General features: G+C 39.9%; 1 protein-coding gene across 5 annotated transcripts in view; it reads right to left on the minus strand.

The window, feature by feature from the left end:
* Window positions 1-21,758, minus strand: part of ehbp1 (EH domain binding protein 1) — a 398,936-nt gene that overhangs the window by 244,482 nt on the left and 132,696 nt on the right. For all 5 annotated transcript variants that reach the window (XM_072581599.1, XM_072581598.1, XM_072581595.1 and 2 more), the window contains 2 exons: window positions 11,628-11,889; window positions 7,741-7,954 (listed from right to left, as the gene is read on the minus strand). In XM_072581599.1, the coding sequence (XP_072437700.1) occupies window positions 7,741-7,954; window positions 11,628-11,889 (476 nt within the window). The remainder of the gene's footprint in view (window positions 1-7,740; window positions 7,955-11,627; window positions 11,890-21,758) is intronic.

Below are 21,758 nucleotides of genomic sequence, written 5' to 3' on the forward strand. Positions count from 1 at the left end.
TCTTGACATCCTAACTGAGATACCTGCCAGGGAGTTCTCTTCTATTGTCTACTGCAAGCTTAACTTCACTGGTCAACACATGCATTGGGATTTTTGTAGTTACTCACACTATAAGATTAACCTGATCAGAAACCTTGTTATTAGAGCCAAGCCTAATGCATTCGCTTGATGCTGGAATTGATTCCATCAAATTCATCTTGTGGGATAATGGCTACCTTAAACACTTTCTTCTTTGCTAAATATCTCACAAGCTCAAGAAAGGGACTAAGGTCATCATTTTTAATCCTGAGAAATGCCCAGTCTCCTTAGATTAATCTGAGTAAGGTATTTTAGAAGTGTGAGCAAGGTGAAGCTAGCTGTTTGACTCAGTTACTATTCTGTAGCAACACGAATGGTGTTCACCATTAAGAGGATGACACTGTCAAGCCAGAAAGACATTCTGCCTAATGCAAATGAGTCATGAGGTATTTGAATTTCAGTGCTAGCATGATGCTGGTATGTAGGCTTTGACTGGCTGATTGCATCAAATAGTATATTCCATTAGCTGTTTGCAACAAGCAAGATAGAACCATACCCAACAGCCTGTGTTTGCAAGACTCAAGACAGTGTCCAACATTGAATGTGATTCCATGATTAAACAACATTTTCTCAAAAATCCAAAGTGTGTGAAGAATTTCACTGACAACCAATTTAATCAGTCGGGTTTGCAATGTGGTGTACTTGCACACATCTGAAGCTACGTATATTAACATGAAGATCCCTGTCCTTTGCAGATTGAAAGAACATGTACAAACGTTGAGCCTGTTCCAACCCAACAAAAATAGGTGACAGCCATTCTCTGACTTACTTCACAGAGCAATACCTTGATCAGATAGAATCAACCTGCCTTGTTTCAAATTTAAACAAAACTTGGTAGCTTATGATCAATCATTGTCTAACTGGTGCATTCTCCATGGAAATGCCTCAACCAGTTATGAGTCCACATGCTGACCAATCAGCACTTATTTCTCAAACTGTATAAATGTTGGTTTCCCATGATATTGGTATTTCGTGCATATTGCCCTGATATGTGCAAGAACACAGTTTTGACAAAATATGTATTATTTCCAGCAATACTCAAGGTCAGTATTACCAAACTTACTTAAGCTTAGGGGAGTTCAAGAGGTCTTTACTGAGCTAACAGACTCCCTGTCCAGTTCAGGCAGCATAGCAGGATCCCCTTCCATTTCAACAGCATAGGAAGAAACTCAATCTGATAAAATACCATCATCCTCAAACATTCACTCATTCTCTCTCCCTAGATGCTGCCAGATCCACAGAGCATTTTTCTGTTTTCAGGATAAATAAAACTGGTCCCTTCTTCAACAGAAAAATTCTCTATTTCCCACCGATTTGAAATCCTACTGTCTCACAGAAGATCTGGCAGCTATCAAATTTAGGGGCATAGGATCCCATGTACACATGCATTCAGTTTCCTCTTTTTCAGTGGCTTAACCAATAATCCTTAAAGGCATCATTGCAGTATTTACAAAATAGGGTCATAGAGTCATCAAGCTGTACAGCATGAAACAGATCTTTCGGTCTAACTCATCATGCCAACCAGATATCCTAAATTAATCTAGTCCTATTTGCCAGCATTTGGCTCATCCCTTCATATTCATATACGCATTTAGATGCTTTTTAAATGTTGTAATTGTACCAGCCTCCACCACCTCCTCTGGAGGATCATTCCATACATGCACCATCCTCTGCATGAAAAGGTTGCCCTATAGGTCCCTTTTATATCTTTCCCCCCCTCATCTTAAACCTATGCCCTCTAGTTTTGGACTGAGAGAGAGAGAGATTTGCACTTATACAGTCCTTTTCACAACAACTGGATATTTCAAGACAACTTACAGTCAATGACAGAGGGTACATTTTAATACTTTGTTTCTGTGGAGATAAAGCTGACAGGAGCTGACCTATCAGTCAAAGTCCACTCTCCCCACTTTAGCTCAATCCAGCTAGATGTACCTGTAGACTGGTTCAGCATAGAAGCTAGACAATTGACCAGCTAGGCCAGGATACTTTGTGGGCAGCACGGTGGCACAGTGGTTAGCACTGCTGGCTCACAGCACCAGAGACCCGGGTTCAATTCCCATCTCAGGCGACTGACTGTGTAGAGTTTGCACATTCTCCCCGTGCCTGTGTGGATTTCCTCCGGGTGCTCCGGTTTCCTCCCACACTCCAAAGATGTGCAGATTAGGTGAATTGGCCATGCTAAATTGCCCATAGTGTTAGGTGAAGAGGAAAATGGGTCTGGTGGTGTTGCGCTTCGGTGGGTCGGTGTGGACTTATTGGGCCGAAGGGCCTGTTTCCACACTGTAAGTAATCTAATCTAATCTACTTCATTATATGCTTGAGAAGAAATCTGAGGCCACATTTTCAGTGAGTCTCAGGCCAATATCTTCGGACACATGTTCTAACCGTGGCATTTGTCATTTAATTTCAGAGTCTCTACTACTCACACTTTAAGACTTTCTGTTCATCAGCTGCTTGATTCAAACTGTCGCTAAAGAAAATCTATAAGTATGCATTATGATAATGTCACTCAATTAATAATCCAAAGAACCAAACTAATACTATGGGAAATGTGGCCTCAAATCCATCAAAGAAGCTGCTGAAACTTAAATAAATCTGGTACAAAACAAAGAACTGCAGAAGCTGAAGATCGGAAATAAAAACAGATGTCACTGGAGGAACTCAGCAATCTGGCAGCATCTGTGGATAGAAGGCAGAGATAAAGTTTTGAATCCAGTGACACTTCTGAAGGCACACTGAGTTCCTCCAGGAATTTGTGTTTTGTTTCAAATAAATCTGGAATTGAAAACTAGTCTCAGTGATGGTAATCATGAAGGTATCATCGATTGTTATAAAAACCCCTCTAGTTCATTAATTAGATTAGATTAGATTCCCTTCAGTGTGGAAACAGGCCCTTCAGCCCAACAAGTCCACACCGACCCTCCGAAGAGTAACCCACCCAGTCCCATTTCCCTCTGATTAATGCACCTAACACTATGGGCACCTTCGCATGGCCAATTCGCCTAACTTGCACATCTTTGGACTGTGGGAGGAAACCGGAGCACCCGGAGGAAACCCACGCAGACACAGGGAGAATGTGCAAACTCCACACACAGTCACCCAAGGCTGGAATTGAACCTGGGACCCTGGTGCTGTGAAGCAGCAGTGCTAACCACTGAGCCACCATGCCGCCCCAAACATCCTTTAGGGAGGGAAATCGACTGTCCTCACCTGGTCTGGCCAACATGTGATGACAGACTCAGAGCAAGGTGGTCAACTCTTAACCGCCCTCTGAGTAAGCCACTCAATTCGAGGGCAATTAGCATGGGGTAATAACTTCTGACTTTGTTATGTTGCCACATTCCCTAAAAGAATTAAGGGCCTTACTACATCTGCATGAAGTGCAGGCGATTAGATTAGATTAGATTCACTACAGTATGGAAACAACTCTTTGACCCAACAAATCCACACAGACCCTCCGAAGAGTAACTCACCAAAGATCCATTTCCCTTACCCTATACTTAGCCTGATTAATGCACCTAATGTTATGGGCAATTTAGCATTGCCAATTCACCTAACCTGTACATCTTTGAATGAGTCCACATCTGGACTCCTGTGAGCAGTTTTAGACCCCTTATTTAAAGGAAATATATCATTTCAGTGGAGGCAGTTCAGAAAAGGTTTGCAACAATAATCCCCAGTATGGAATAGGGAAATCAAGGATTCTAGGTGAAGGGCAGGAAAGTGGACAGATCAGCCTTGATTCTACTGAATGGCAGAGCAGGCTTGAGATGTCAAATGACCTACTCCTCTCCCTATTTCTTGTGGTCTTATGATCTCTACTGTTTTCCTGTGTCCCATTCAAATTTCAATTTTAATGCTTCTCCTCTGGTCCTATTCATTCTCATCCAGTCCTATTCCATTTGCGATGCATGGATGGCTTTTCTGCTCCACTACAAAGAAGCAGAAGAGAAAATCAGAAAGCAATAACAAAAATGAGAAACAGGGAAAGACGGTCAGAATTAGAAGAGCACAGGCAGGTAAAAGAAAGACTTACTAAGAACACCATGAGTGATCTACTAGTTATTTGTTCATTTATTAGCTGCTTAAGAATATTCACAACAGATTCTGAATCATCTCTTGATAATTTTCTTATGTTGCATAAATCAAACTAGTCGCCTCAAGGCTGGCTGAAGCTTTTGTGGACAGTTATTAACGATGCATGCCTATTCTTCACACCACATCAAAAGTGCTTGCCTCCTCCTTTACTTTGTATGATGTGCTCTTTTCTTTAATGCACTTAGTGTTTTTAAATGATTGTTTCGATCTTCCTTGTCACTTTAGACACATTAACAGCACTGCCTCCAGGCTGTGTGGCATCAAAAAAATTTCCACACTCATAGTCAGTTGCTCTCTCTATTGTTGAAAATGGCTGTTATAATCCTGTTTACCTTTATTCATGCAAAGGTCATGTGGAATTCAACAAATGGAGTAAACTCTGAAAACAGTACTGAACACAACTGAAACAGGACGACATTCACAGAGCTCATTGATCAGTGAAACTTCAGAACCACTTGATGCATTTTGATGGACTAAAACAGGAAGTTCAGTGAGTTCTAGTACACTGGTTTGTACAAAGCAGCAGTAAGCGTAAGATGCCTGACAGAGGTTTTCTTATGAACTGCATTACAAATGTGCCAATACTCTCAAATTGTGAGACATCAGGCCCAATCAATCTAAGCGTTTATAAACTATACAATAAACTAGAATATTTTCTGAATCAGCAATGTTATAAATTCCAAGGCAACAGTACAGATGCTCCAGTCAATCTGGTGACACTATCAGACAAACATTGACCAGTAATCTCCGTGGACTATTTGGCTTAGCTATCTATTAAGCCACTAAGCTAAATGGGGTGAGTCACCTGTACCCAAATAAATTGGAAAATTGTTTGGCATCTACAAAATGACAAAGGACACGTGAGGCAGATTCCAATAAAAAGTAGTTCTTTTTGGTTAATTAGCACTTTTTAAAAGGGAGCCAAAATCATTAGTTGTTGGAGATGTTGAGATTAATATATACTTGTATCATTCTTTTAGTTTCTACAGGAGCAGAAGTAGCAACTTAATGTTCATTAAAGTTGGGATCAAACACTGATAGTAATAGGACAAAGAGATGCTAGATGGAATGTAAGTATCAGGTCTTCGCCTCACATTGAACTTGATATTCTTCTGATCATTAATGATATAAGACACTTTCTACCCAAACCGTCAAAAAGTTAAAGATGTTGACCATTTTAAACCGTTATTTCTAACCATAGTTACATTCCAACTTTGACATTCCCTTAATCAGCAGCTCTCTATTTGCATTCATGGAGCACAAAAATGGACACTTTACCAATGTAGTCTCAGCTAATGTTTGATACATAGACGTTCTCTGTAAAAACCTAAATTCAAATACAAATTGCAATTTGGAATTCAATGTGGATTTCATTGTCTTTTATTTGAGTCTCAAAATCACTATAATTTAAGAGTCAAATCTTTAGTAATAGGTTCTTAACTTAAACTTTCTACCTATACAAAGCAGTTAAAAATTAAATGTAAAATACTGTGCTCAAGTAAATACACAATTAATAAATTACTTTTGAATACAATCAAAATCATGTTTGAATGGTTTGATTGATGTGTATGATTTTACCTTCAATCAGCTCATGGAAATGCATCTTGTCCAGTGGAACTACATCAGAAGTTATTTTAATGCTCTCAGGGGAGAATGGAAGAGAATACAGGCTAAGTTTTCTTTTCGATCCATTTGTCAGATATGGGAACTATAGTCAAGACCACAACTGCCCATTCTCAATTGCCCTAAAGAGAATGTTGAAGAGGTTGACAACTGATGACTAACCACACTGCTGAAGAACAGGACTTGCACGATGGGTGCCAGACTGGGTGAGGATAACAGATTTCCTCCCCAAATGACATTAATAAATTTCCATCCATTAGTTACTCAGTTACCATTATGGACAGCAGCTTTTTATTCATTTCTTTTCACTTAATGAACTGAATTTAAACTCCTTTGTTACTATGGTGAGATGTGAAGTAGTGTTTCCACCTACTCAGTCCAAGTCTCTAATTAGTTCAGTAAGAAAAACCATGATGGGAGAGCTCCTTAACTAACATCCAGTAACTCCAACAACTTTACAGCTTTTGGGAGACACTGACCCAGTAGCAATGTCACTGAAGGAGTAATCTAACAGTCCAGATTAATGGCTTGGGGGAATACACGTTCAAATATTACTGTGTTGATGGAATTTAAATTCAATTCGTAAAACCTGGGATTAAAAGCTAGCCTCAGTAATTACAGCCATGAAACTACAACCGATTGTTGTAAAAATAATCCCATCAGATTCACTAACGTACTTTTGGAAGGGAAATCTATTGTGCTTATCCAGTCTGGCCTGTATTTGACTCCACAGCCAGAACAGTGTGGTGGACTCTTATTTCCCTTCAAAAAGGCTGAACAAGCCACTTAGACCAATGGCAATCAGGGATGGGTAACAAATACTGACCTTATCAGCAATGTCCATATCTCAATTAAAAAAAAACTTTTATAGGCATATTACAACCTTGTGATCAGTAGCAGATGCTCATCTGAAGATTAGTTACTTGGGTAAAAGATTCAAGGACAATCATCACTTTCTTATAATCAAATTGTACACACTGTTTAATTTGAATATTCTCAACTTACTGTTCTTATTTCTAAGAGGAAGGCAGTAAGAAGAACAGATAATTTCCTTCCCTTTGCCACCCCTCATGCCACATACTCTAAATAAGCAAGAAACAGGTGCATTAGATTTGACAGAGCTGCCCACATATTGACAGTTAATACATTTCTCAATGCCTGAAATATTGAAATTTAGTAAAGCACTGTTGCTGACATTCAGATTCTGGAAATTACAGAATTAACTATATTCTGTCAATTAAAGTTCTATATTAAGCTGTAAATTGTTTGATAGATTTTCACGAAAGGTTCTACAACTATCAATCCATTTTGAACATCATATATCAACATTACAGATCAACTGATTAACAATATCAGTATTTGTAACTTTTACTAACACAAAGCAAAAACTGAACAAAATATGAAATTCAAGTAGTCTACTTCACCAAAACGTAAAATGACCTGGGACAATTTCAAAACTTTTGACAAATTTTGGGGTTCAGACAATCTGTGAAACACATGGACTTCAATGAAAAGCTCAGGTCAGTATCTGAAATGTCCTTTATAATTGCAATATAATTTCAAACAAAACTTACAAGTTGGCTAATGTTTTCATGATTCTTTCTGCAGTAATAGGAGCATCATTAGCACTACATTTGTGAAACGATTAAAGGCACTGTTTGCAGAATTCTGAGGAAGATTTTTTCATAATAAACGCCAGAAACATTGATACTGTGACTCATCTGAGCAAACATTCTGTTTTGGATACCTTACCTCTTGACTTTTCTTATTATACCTATCAGAAGTTGTTAGAGATAACTAAATTTGCAAAACATTTAAAGCTCAATTATCCACTACCCTTACTATCTAAAAGTTTGCCACATTATAGAATCTTAAAAGCTCAAAACTTGAAAACAAAAGTGAACTGAAAATTATAATGAATCTACTGCTAAACCATACCTTTGGTGATGAGGATATATCGATCACAGCAGCTGGTTTGACGTACACCTTTACAGTTTCTGTCTTTGGTGTGGATGTATTGTCAGGTGCTGGAGGTGATGGTGCTTTCCTCTTTGTCTTTTTTTCTGTCTCGGCCTGTTGTACTGAAGCTGTCACTAATGAGGTTTGATACTTTGTAGAATGTACAGCCTTCGGCTCGTAGAATGGATTAGATCTAATTAAAACAGAAAAATATTCCTTTGACAACTTCCTTCCGCAAAATATATTTTCTTCTCATTCCAGAAATCATGTACAGTATTTGTGTTGCATCTTATAACCTTTAAACTGCTGAATAAATAAAAAATTCAGGCCACATTCGCTGTGACAAGCTTTTCATGGTTCAAAGATCATCTTGTTCGGTACTTCTTACTAAACATTTAAATAAATGTTAAACTCTTATCTTAAGGTCCACATTCAGATATTAAGTGGCTTCCTGTCACTGCTCAGAATGTCATTTGCATAGACAGTTTCCGTTAAAAAATATAAATATTAATTTTAAATAATATTTCTAACCATACCAAAAAAGTGAAAATAAATGTTACTGGTTTTAATACAACCACTTGCATAGCTTTGAAACCAGTTTTAGTTTAGTTCAGAAAATGACAGTCATTAAACAATGTCAAACATGCGCTTATTTGTTCATTTTCTTTCTACACCTTTACAAAAGTAGTTAGAGAGAAAAAATAAGGCAATTAAAAATAAGCATTAATTTATAGTTTTATCATCAGCCAGATATCAAAATAACAACCAATTTAACCTAACAATAAACTTCTTAGATTGATATCAAGCTCTTTGTGGAAATAAATTTCATCATGGACTAGGTTTCAGTTTTGTTTTAAGGCAACTTTCCATTCACTATCAACAGGAAAGCAAGATGATCCTGTAGGTATAAAAAACACAATTGGTCAATTAGCCTGCTCTTGTGTCTTATACTTGATCGACCTCTATTTTGCTGTGGTAAACCATTTGACAAGGAAACAAACAACTAGGCACTTTCAGTGCACATCACATGTCAGTCTTAAAGTTTGCCTTCCAGATCCATCTGTCATTCATGAACTTCCAATAAGACGAAGATACTCGAATGAAAGATGAGGATGACAGGACCAAATTTAACCTGCTGACAGAAGGGGTCTCTGAGGAATATTCCAGTCATCGCTAGTTTAAAACTTTAGAAGTAAAAGGGTAAAGGTATTAAAAGTATTACTGACTCAAAACGACTGTTGAGTTTTGGAAACACAATTTGAATTTAGAATTGTAACACTATTAGTTTCTAATTAATTTCATTGGTTAACACCAAATATAAAGCAATAAAGCAAATGGTTAGAAAGTAAGGCATTAAAATAAATGCCATAAGCAACAAACCATATAACTTGTGGTCTTGCATGCATCAGTCAGAGTTTGTACTGATGCAAATAGATTGTGGAGTTTCAGAAAACATCAACACTTGGCAGTATTTTTAGGCCACATACCACTGACTCAAACTAACACTTTAAAAGGTTCAAATGACTGTCCTCCAGGCAGGGGAGTTTGGAGAGAATCTAACTCAATCTTCCTAAGCATTTAATAAACATCCAAATTCTTATCTCAGACTTACTACTTACAATCCACAGGTTTGCATGATCCATTCCAAGCCTCTGAATTTCTGCTTCCTTTCTCCTAACATCTTCAATACTAATGATATCTTACACTATAAGCTAAGGTCCCACAACTACATTCCTCAGTAGTAAAAAAAAGACAGTGAAATTACAAAAAATAAACCAGTTATAATTTAAAAACAAATGAATTGGAACGTGGAAGATGAGAAAAGACAAATGTTTTCATTAATACTTACATAATCCTGCAAAAATTCCTCCTTATAAACTTAAGCTGCCATTATTAAAATGATCTCCACTAATTTCACCCTTGAATGTCGGCACATTCTTGGGAAACTACATTCTCCCACTAAGCAGGCATAGCTCTATTAGCAAGACTATATTTTTAAAAAATTCATTCATGGGATGCAGTCATAGCTGGCCAGGTCAGCATTTATTGCCCACCTCTGTGTTTCCAGAGTCACTTGTAGGCATGAACAGAAATTTCCTTCCCTAACGGACATTTGTAAATGAGATGGTCTTTTTTCAATAATTGACAACAATTTCATGTTCATTATTTGACTCAACCTCAAATTTTTATTGAATTAAAATTTCAAGTCATACAGCATGGAAGCAGACTCTTCGTTCCAACTAGTTTACACCAACCATGTTCTCAAACTAATCTAGTCCCACTCGCCTGCATTTGGCCCATATCCCTCCAAACCTTCCCTATTCATGTACTTATGCAAAATGTCTTTTAAATGTTGCAAACTGTACCTGCCTCCACCATTTCTGTGGCAGTTCATTCTACACACGAACCAAACTTGTGTTATTTTAAAAAGAAAGTTGCCCCTCATGTCCTTTTTAAAACTTTTGCCTCTCACCTTTAAAAATATGCCCCCTTGTTTTGAACTCTCCCACCCTAGAGAAAAGATCTGCCATTCCCCTTAGCAATGTCCCTCATGACCTTATAAACCCCTATAAGGTCACCCCTCAGCCTCTAAAGCTCCAGCGGAAAAGGTCCCAGCCTATCCAGCCTCTCCTTACAACTTAAACCCTCCCGTCCCAGCAACATCCTGGCAAATCTTTTCTGATCCCTCTCCAACATAATAATACCCTTCCTATGGCAGGGTGACACGTTACTCCATAAGAGGCCTCCAAATGTCCTTTACAATCTCAACATGACATCCCAACTCCTATACTCAAAGGGCTGAACAATGAAGGCAAGTGTGCTAAATGCCTTAACCATCCTGTTTACCTGTGTCGTAAATCTCAAAGAATCATGTACCTGAACCCCTAATGTTCTCTATTATATAATACTACCCAGGGCCCTACGATTGTACAATTGTACAAGTCCTGCCCTTATTTGTTTTACAAAATGCAATACCTCGCACTTAACCAAATTAAACTCCATCTGTCACTCCTCAGCGCATTGACCTGATTGATCAAGATGTCTTTGTAATCTTAGATAGTCTTCTTCACTGTTCACTATGCTACCAATTTGATTCAAACCCAGGTCCTTAGAACATTACCTGGGTCTCTGAATTAATAATCTAGCAATAATCTCACTTGGCCATTACATCCACTGCAATTTGCAATTCCTACATTTCAAATGTCAGAATTCAACTGAAGAAATGATCTGTCCAAATGCTGCAAAACACTGCTCAGTAAGAGAGGAGAATTTTTAAAGATTTTAAAAGACTAAGATCTAAACTTGGTACACAATTGTTCCAAGCCTGACAACCTAAACCCACCACATTCATAGTGCTTTTCTCAGAAGCTGTTCAATACATTTCTGGAAGAATTTAATTAATTATGTTGGCATAATAAATGCAATGCTTCACAAAATGGAAAAGATGTTCCCAAGGACCGAACCAAATTAGCCATTCACTTGGTCCCACCTGAGCTGAAGAAAAATCTGACCAGTTCGAACACGGGGTGAAATGTAAATAAATAAACAGATATCTTTTATGGTCTAAGCTGCAGTATTTATTCATGCAACCGTCTCCTTTGATGCATTTTATAGAAGAAACGTACTGGAAACTTAATTGACTAAACTAAAGTGCATGAAATTGGATGCTCTGACTATATGATTTTTAATACCTATTAAACTCAGCTTACATAGGTGAACAAACAGGTAATGATCTCTTTCAGCATCATTGAAGGTTTAAGTGTATCCATCGGATAGCACCCGTAAGTTTTTAAGATATTAGCCTGTATGCTATTAGGTATACAAAACAAATTCAAATCAGATATTGGAATATTTTAATAACATACTCATCTAATTCCTCCTCCTCTGTTTTTGTTGTATCAGCATAGAGGTACTTGCTCATGTCCACAGGTTTGACATTCTGCCTCTTCATTGGTTTAGGTGGTTCTATTGCTTCTATCCTATTTTCAATAATCCTGTCAGGTTGAGGATCATATACATCAAAGGGATTGAGAGAATTCTCATACTGTTCATTAAAAGGATTGTTAGGATCATTATCGTAGAAGGATTCTTCTGGTCTTGCGGCTGACATTGTTCCAATATTTCTCTCTGCAAACAAAGTTATGAGAGATTTACATTTGAAGTAAAACAGTTAAATGTAAAAAAAAATGACAGCACAGAAAATTCCTGCAAAACCTAAAATGATTACACAATTGAAGCAAAAACACAATTCTTACTTCCATACATTTCTCTTTCTACAAAAAGGTTGACAGGAAGAAAAGCAGGCTTTCCCAGCAAGTGTTTAACATTGGAATGCAATGCTTGAGAGCATGGTGAAGGTAGAATCATAAAGTCATTTGACATAGCAGCAAATAGGCTATGAAGCCCATCAAGTCTGCTCCGTCATTCAGTGAGATCCTGGCTGATCTGATAATCCTCAATTCCATTTTCCTCCCTTTCCTCATAATCCTCGACTCTCTTACTGATTAAAAATCTATCTCAGCCTTGAATATGCTTAACAATCTAGCCTCCACAGTCCTCTGCAGTAAAGAATTCTACAGATTTACATTACTCTGAGAGAAGAGTGAATTGGATAACTATCTGGGCAGAAGATTTATTAAAGCTGCAGGAAAAGGTGATTAGCTGAGGTGCACTTGCATAAATTCACAGTGGCACAACAGCATGAATGGTCTTCCTTGTGTGCTCCATCGTCCTATGATATTACCTTCAAAATGATAGCATTCTGGGAACACCTGTGTCATCGAGTAGGAAGCTACAACGAAGAGTGACTGAGGGGGAAATGCACATGCCCAGTGAAAAATCTCATAGCAATATCCTCACAGACGATAGGGGTGTACACATCAGCTGTTAATTTGTGTGGCTTAGTTCACAAACACTTCATGCAAGTGGCTATTATATCTATGAATCTTTCACAGCAATGCCTACAAACAAAAATATATTTCAGAAATGAATACCAAAACAAGCAGTGTTTTTTTCACACAAGGCAGGAAAAATCCTTTCACTGGAAATCTAGAATGCAGGACATAATCTCCTGATAAGGGACATATCATTTAGTACAGACAATGAGCAGAAATGTCTCCACTCAACAGCTTGTGAATCTGTGAAATTCTGCAACCTAGGGTCATAGATGCTCCATCACTGAATATATCCAAGACTGAGATACAGACATTTTTGATCTCTCAAGGAATTGAGGAATTTGTGAGTGGGTGGGAAAGTGGGGTAGAGAGAGAATGTTAGTCATGACCATATCAAACAGCAGAGCAGGATGGAGGGTTCCTCCTGATTCATTTATTTATAAATGTTTTACTCACATTTCACAGCTACATAAACAAAACAAATCTATGTAACATAGATAGATTTGTAATATGTAACATGCTGTAGCTGAATGAACCAACAGCATCTTGTACATTGTCAGTTACGTTCCTTTCCCCTTCATGTTTAGCTCAGATAAAGTTAAACTTTGCCCACAGTGAGGTAAACATATACATTTACATAACAATAAAGGTCAAATCCACAAAATAGAATTGAAAAATGTTACAGGAAGTAATTATAGCACTTGCAGGATGTACGTTCTATACTGTCAGTCCCTGCGTTGCAAATGGGTTCCATTCAAGAGTCTATTTACAAGGTGATTTGTATGCAATTCAGAACAGCTGTTCATAAGTACATGAAATATTCATATGGCAGGTCTTAAAATTACACCCTGGATGGATCGCATTCATAAATAAGAGTACTCATAAGTCAGACATTCATGAATCAGGGAACCCCCCATACATAGGATTTTTAGTCTATATATAACAGATCTGCCACAGTGTCACTCACCGAGTCAATGGTGTTCATATTTTATAACCTACAAGATTGCAGAAATGATCCAATTGCAGGAAAATACTGCATTCATCCAATGGTTATCAGCCCAATTGTGTTTTTTAATTTATGCATTTATGGGATGTGGGCATCTACATTAATTGCCCCACACCCCCCAACTGCCTCTTCACCCTGCTTGAACCATTGCAGTCCACACAGTTTTAATTCCTTTGAGATTTCATCGCAGTTTGATACAACTGAGTCGTTCATTAGTCATCTCAAAGGGCATTTGCAGGTGAACCACTTGGCTGTGGATCTGGAGTCACAGATCAGCCAGACAGGTACAAAAACAGAAATTGCTGGGAAAACTCAGCAGGTCAGGCAGCACTTTAGAGAGAAAGCAAAGTTAACATTTTGGGTCCAGTGACCCTTCTTCAGAACAGGAATGAGTGATAGCCTTCCTTCACTGGGCCAGTGACATTACAGCTACATCACCACCTCTCCAAGTCAGCCTTTTTTCATAGGGTAATCTCTTCTTCTCAGGGACGAGTCACATGAAGTCCTCTCCTCGGAACTGTTTCTAATGTAATTGCATTCATTTTCAAATAAAGACGGTCAAACTGTACACAGTGTTCCAGATGTGTTTTTAACCAATGCCCTGTACAACTGTAACTAAACTTCCCTACTTTTATTTTCCATCCCCTTTGCAAGAAACAATATTTCATTCGCGTTCCTCGTCACCTGTGCTCCTGCATGCTAACATTTTGCGATGCATGGACTAGGATCCTCCTGTGCCTGAGTTCTACAGTCTATCTCCAGTTAAACTCTATTCTGAATTTTACAGACTTATTGCTTGTAGGTTTGAAAAGGGATCGAGACAGTTAAGTGAGTAAGCAAAAATGAAGTACTTTGTGAGAAAAAGTGAATTTGTCTACTTTGACAGGAAAAACTGATTAGAAAAAGATGAAATTGAAATAGCGTCCAAAGGAGACACTCAGGAGGTCTGGCAGCACTTGAGGGAAGCAAAGCTGAGATAATGGATCAAGTCAAATAATATTTTGTTGGTCTTCAAAACTGAAGAAGTCACACTGGACTCTAAACATTATCTCAATTTATCTCTCCACAGATGCTGAATTTCTCCAGCATTTTCTGTGTTTGGTTCAGAAGTCCAGCATCTGCAGTATTTTGCTTTCACTTGCATAACAGCAAGAATGATGGTATTTGAAGAAATAGCTACTCCCAAAATGCGAATTCCTAGGTGCTGCCTGACAAAGTCAGCGTTTCCTCTGTTTTCAGTTTCTGTTTCAGAATCCTGCTCTGAATGAGGAAATGCTTACAAGAGTTCCACCTAGTGGGAATAGGCCTGATATTACAGCATTGAAAAACATATCTACGGAACAACCTCGGTAATCAGAACGTCAATTATCAGAATTTCAGGTTATCCGAACAAGATCTCAAGGTCCCGTAAAAACATTATCCAAACAATCAATTATCCGAACAAAATACTCCCTACCCATCTCAGTCAGATAATCAAGGTTATTCTGTATTTGTATTTACATAGCACTTTTGATGTACAAAAAAAACCCACCTGAGGTGCTTCACAGGCAAAGTCATCAGCTAAAATTTGGCACCAAACCAAAGTAGGATAAGTTAGGGGCAGGTGACAAAAAGGAGAGTCTTACAGTGAAGAGGCAGGGTTGCAAATTGGGAAGAATTCAAGAACTCCAGGTCTAGGCAATTAGATGGTATGGTTGTCAATGGGATGGGTGGTGGAGAGGGTGCCCATCTTGGGAGTGGAAAACACCTAAGGCCAGACTTGGAGCACACACATAGTTCTTAGAAGGATCTAGGAACTTACAGGCAGAAGTCACAGACCCAGGGCGGAGGATGGTGGTGTAGAATTCAAAGAAAAGATACAGAATTTTAAATACAAGGTGCAACAAAGCTGGAAGCTTATATAAATTAATCCATTCAGAATTGGTGAATCCCTGAGCAAATTAGAATGCTGGCTACAAAATTTAGAGTTGAGAGGCTCAAATCTACAGAGAATGGAAGGGAGGCCAATCTGAGGGCCACTAGAATTGCCAAATCAACAGGAAGATAGACAAGGCCCACAAGACATTTCATCATGCAACATGCCAAAAATAAAACACAAGCAGCAATCAAACATTCAGGTTTAGTAACTTTGACAAAATTTAGGTGACGGGAAAATCTAGAATGTAGTTTCCAGCCTGCACTATTTGTTCGACAGAGGCGAAAGAGAATTTCAGCAGGAGCCTGGTTACAGGTACAAGGAACATCTTTGTAGCTGGCCTACAGAATGTCTTTTAATTTTGCTCTTGAATCCTTCTGTGCATTGTCAAGGCTGGAATTAGATGATTGCTTTCTGTAGGTGATTTTTCATCCCTCCTTTTACTTCCCCTCAAGCTAAGTGTGCAACAGGCAGCATGGTTTTATGAAGGGCAAATCATATTTGACTGATTTGCTAGAGTTCTTTGAAGATGTAACAAGCAAGGTAGACAATGGGGATGCTGTATATGTAATTTATCTGGACTTCTAGAAGGTGTTTGAGAAGATTCATGAGGTTGGATCATTTGGAATTAGGGGTAATCTATTAGCCTGGATAGGTGACTGGCTGATGGACAGAAGACAAAGAGTTGGGATAATTTTTTTTTCTGGCAAGATTTAACTAGTGGGATTCCACAGGGTTTGATCCTTGGACCCCAGCTGTTTACAATTTACGCTAATGACTTAGATACGTACAGAAGGCTCAATGGCCAAATTTGCAAATGACACAAAAATAATCATGACAGTAAATTGCAATGAGGACATAAGAACCTTACAAATAGGTATACATAGATTAGGAGAGTGGGCCAAAAAGTGACAGACGGAGTTTAATGTGGATAAGTGTGAGGTCATGTAGTTGGGTTGAAAAATGGGAAGGCATCCTATTACCTTAATGGGGAGACACTTCAGAGTGCCCCGGTGCTGAGAGATCTCGATGTACTAGTCACAGAAAATGAGCATGCAGGTACAGCAGATAGTAAAGAAAGCGAATGGAATGTTGGCTTTTATACATAAAAGACTAGCACATAAAGGGAAGGAAGTACTGTTGCAACTATATCAAATATTGGTGAGACCGCACCTGGAATATTATGCACAGTTTTGGTCCCTTATTTGAGGAAAGATGTAGTGGCATTGACGCAGTTCAGAGAAGGTTCACTAGATTGATCCTAGAGGTGAGGGGTTTGTCATATGAAGAGAGATTGAACAGTTTAGGCCTGGAATTTAGAAGAACGAGGGGAGATCAAATAGAGGTATTCCGTATGATAGAAGATGTGGATAAAATAGATGTGGAGCACATTCTTCCTCTTGTGGGGCATTCTAGGACAAGAGATCACTGTCTTAGGATCAGGGGCAGCAAATTTAAAACAAGTTGAGGAGAAACTACTTCTCCCAAAGGGTTGTGAATCTGTGGGAATTCACTGCCTGAAAGTACGGTGGATACTGGGACAGTGAGGAAATGTAAGGAAGAGTTAGACAGAATTTTTTTCATTTTAAGAGATATTTTTATTGAAAATTTAACGTGTTTTTACAAGCTTACAAATAAAAAAACCACAAGTACAAACACTAATATACAATTAAATCTTAAATAAATAATAGCCAAAATCTGTCAAACAAAAAGAAGAGATACAGAGAGAAAAAAAAGACAAAACTCAACTAACTACTAATCTAACCTATAACTAACCAGAGTGTATGATCAAATATCTTACATTACTCAAGAGAAAAAAAAGATAACGTAATAATTAAATAGTGAAGTACATGCTCAGAATGAATTAACATCCAGTCGTAATAAAACCCGTATTCATGTGGGATTCCTCCCCCAAGGGTCCCTGGACCAGCCGTCACCTCAACTAGATGAAAGCTTTTGACAAAATGGCGAAACGTCTGTATCTATATAATTCAAGAAGGGCTGCCAAACTTTATAGAATAATTCAGTCTTTTGGTGCACCATATTTGTAAGGAAGGCAAGGGGAATACATTCCATGATTAATCTGTGCCAATTCAGAAATTCTGGAGGGCCCTCAGCCACCCAGTTTACTACGATATTTTTCCTTGCACAAAAGGAGAGAATGGAAAATAATTTCCTCCCGTGCACATCCAGAGAAGGTTAGCTTGAGGTTAGACAGATTTTTAATTGTTAATGGGTTGAAGAAAATATGGAGAGAAGGCAGGAAAAGGGGGGTGAGGAGTATATCATCCATGATCGAATGGCGGAACAAACTCGATGGATCAAATGACCTAATTCTGCTCCTGTATCTTATGAACTTATAAAATTAGTTTGCATTACTGCACTGCTAAAGTCTGATGAATCCAGTTTGTATTCATTAATTCATTCAACAACAGGTTCATAACTTTCAATGTTTTCTCTAAAAGTGCAATTGTGAGTGGTAGAACAATCAGGGAAGGACTCTCTAATTATATACATACATGGAGAAAATGAGGACTGCAGATGCTGGAGGTCAGAGTCGAGAGTGTAGTGCTGGAAAAGCACAGCAGGTCAGGCAGCATCCGAGGAGCAGGAGAATCAATGTTTCGGGCATTAGCCCTTCACCAGGCTTTCCTGATGAAGGGCTAATGCCCAAAGCATCGATTTTTCTGCTCCTCGAATGCTGCCTGACCGGATCGGCTTTTCCAGCACCACACTCTCGACCATACATATATACATGACAACAGCGTTCCCCTGCATTCCACTTCCATATCTGCTAGTTATATGCAGGTATGAATCAACAGCTTCTATTTATTCCAAAGAATACAGAGAACTTATAGCCAATGAAGGTGTCATTACTAGTGCTATCAAGCAGCACCTGTTCAGCGACACTGAACTTGGGTTCCACCAGGGGCCACTCAGCTCCTGATCTCATTACAGCCTTTGTTCAAATATGGTCAAAAGAGCTGAATTACAGAGGTGAGGTGAAAGTGACAGCCCTTGATATCAAGGCTGCATTCGACAGTGTGTAGCATCGGGGAGCCCTAGCAAAACTGGAATCAATGAGTATCAGGTCAAACTCTCCGGTGGTCGGAGTTATACCTGACCGGTATCTGTACAAAGATGGTCATGGTTGATGGAGGTCCAGGGCATTTGTGCAGGTGTTCCTTAGGGACAAAGGGGAAAAAAGATGGACAGAGACTGCTGCACAGTCTGATCCCACAGTTGTCACTGCCTTCCTCTCACTCTCCAGTTCCCACCTCTACATCTGTGTTCCCAGCTCTCTCTCTCTCCCCATCTGTCTCACATCTTTTCTTCAATCCCCATCCTTCCCATCTCCACCTTGTTCACATTCCCCTGTAGATTCCCTTCCTACAACTCTCTGGATCCTCCCTCTTTCCCAGAACTGCTGAATTGTTCAATCTCCAACCTCCCTGCTCACCTCTCCCCACACCCCTCTCACAGTCAGCTCTGTGGGATCTTGCTGTTCCTGCCTGAAGATCAATCTGTCTTCAGCTGTTTTATAATGACCTTCTTTCCATCATAAGGGCAGAAATGGGGATGTTCGCTGATGATTGCACCAATGTTCAGCACCATTCGTGACTTCTCAGATACTGAAGTAGTCCATGTTCAAATGCAACAAGCTCTGGACAATATCCAGGCTTGTGCAGACACGCATCAAATATATGTCACACAAATGCCAGGGTATGATCATCACCAATAACAGACACTCTAACCACCGCCCCATGCCATTCAATGGTATTACCAACATTGAATACCCCAGTAGCAATATCTTGGGAGTCATCATTGACCACAAACTCAACTGGACTCACCACATAAACAACAGTGGATACAGGAGCAGGTCAGTGGCTAGCATTACTGTGGCAAGTAACTCACCTCCTGACTCCCCAAAACCTATCCACGATCAACAAAGCTCAAGTTGGAGGTGTAATGGAATACTCCCCACTTGCCTGGATGGGTGCAGGCAACATTCAAGAAGCTTGACACCATCCAGGACAAAGAAGCCCACTTGATTGGCACAGCATCCACGAACATCTACTCCATCACTCAGTACACGCTGCTGCGACTATCTACAAGAAGCACTGCAAGAATTCACTAAAGATCCTCAGACATCACCTTTCAATCCATGATCACTTCCATCTAGAAGGACAAGGGCAGCAGATACATAGGAACACCGCCTAAGCCACTCACCATCCTGACTTGGAAATCTATCGCCATTTTTTTCAGTGTGGCTGGGTCAAAATCCTGGAATTCCTTCCCTAATGGCATTCTGGAATTTGCTGTCAGGGTATTGGTGGAAGCAGATATGATAGGAGTGTTTAAGGTGCTTTTAGATAAGCACATGAATAACTAAGTAATGGAGGAATATGGATTGTGGGCAAGCAGAAAGGATTAGTTTAATTTGGCATCATAGGACATAGAACATTACAGTGCAGTACAGGCCCTTCAGCCCTCGATGTTGCACTGACCTCTGGAACCAATCTGAAGCCTATCTATCCTACCCTATTCTGTTATCACCCACATGTTTATCCAATGACTATTTAAATATCCTTAAAGTTGGCAAGTCTACTACTGTGGCAGGCAGTGTGTTCCACGCTTCTACTACTGAATAAAGAAACTACCTCTAACATCTGTCCTATGTCTATTACCCCTCAATTTAAAGCTATATCCCCTCATGCTAGTCATCATCATCCGAGGCACAACATCATAGGCCGAAGGGCCTATTCCTGTGCTGTACTATTTCATGTTCTAAAATGCAGAGCAAACAATTCCTAATTTATGACTGTGACTTAAACCAAACCACTTTTAAAGCCCAAATACATCTGCTCAGCCATGATCAAAACAAACAAAAGAAAGATCGTTTGACACATCATGGGTGGGAAAGAGAGAGCAAGAGAACAAAATTCTGAAGATCAAAATTTCGTATCACAATGGTAGGTTAAATTATGGAACACAGAACACTACAACGCAGAACAGGCCCTTCGGCCCTCGATGTTGCACCGACCTGTGAACTATTCTCAGCTCATCCCCCTATACTATCCCAAAATCATCCATGTTATCTAAGGATTGTTTAAATCTCCCTAATGTGGCTGAGTTGACTACATTAGCAGGTAGAAAGTGAGGACTGCAGATGTTGGAGATCAGAGCTGAAAATGTGTTGCTGGAAAAGCACAGCAGGTCAGGCAGCATCCAAGGTACAGGAGAATCGACGTTTCAGGCATGAGCCCTTCTTCAGGAATGAGGAAAGTGTGTCCAGCAGGCTAAGATAAAAGGTAGGGAGGAGGGACTTGGGGGAGGGGCGTTGGAAATGTGATAGGTGGAAGGAGGTCAAGGTGAGGGTGATAGGCCGGAGTGAGGGTGGGGGCGGAGGCGGAGAGGTCAGGAAGAAGATTGCAGGTTAGGAAGGCAGTGCTGAGTTCGAGGGTTTTGACTGAGACAAGGTGGGGGGAGGGGAAATGAGGAAACTGGAGAAACTGGACTAGTCCCAATACTGTACATCTGCTCCCAGGAGGACCAGTTCCAATACCGTACAACCCAAATGGCCTCCTTCTTCAAAGACTGCAATTTCCCCCCAGACATGATCGACGATGCCCTCCACCGCATCTCCTCCACTTCCCGCTCCTCCGCCCTTGAGCCCCGCCCCTCCAATCGCCACCAGGACAGAACCCACCCCCACTGGTCCTCACCCACCACCCCACCAACCTCCATATACATCGTATCATCCGTCGTCATTTCCGCCACCTCCAAATGGACCCCACCACCAAGGATATATTTCCCTCTCCTCCCCTATCAGTGTTCCGAAAAGACCACTCCCTCCGTGACTCCCTCGTCAGGTCCACACCCCCCACCAACCCAACCTCCACTCCCGGCACCTTCCCCTGCAACCGCAAGAAATGCAAAACTTGTGCCCACACCTCCCCCCTTACTTCCCTCCAAGGCACCAAGGGATCCTTCCATATCCGCCACAAATTCACCTGCACCTCCACACACATCATTTATTGCATCCGCTGCACCCGATGTGGCCTCCTCTATATTGGGGAGACAGGCCGCCTACTTGCGGATCGTTTCAGAGAACACCTCTGGGACACCCGGACCAACCAACCCAACCACCCCATGGCTCAACACTTCAACTCCCCCTCCC

This window comes from Chiloscyllium punctatum, chromosome 11 (genome assembly GCF_047496795.1).
Source record: "Chiloscyllium punctatum isolate Juve2018m chromosome 11, sChiPun1.3, whole genome shotgun sequence".
In the NCBI taxonomy this organism is placed as follows: domain Eukaryota; kingdom Metazoa; phylum Chordata; class Chondrichthyes; order Orectolobiformes; family Hemiscylliidae; genus Chiloscyllium; species Chiloscyllium punctatum.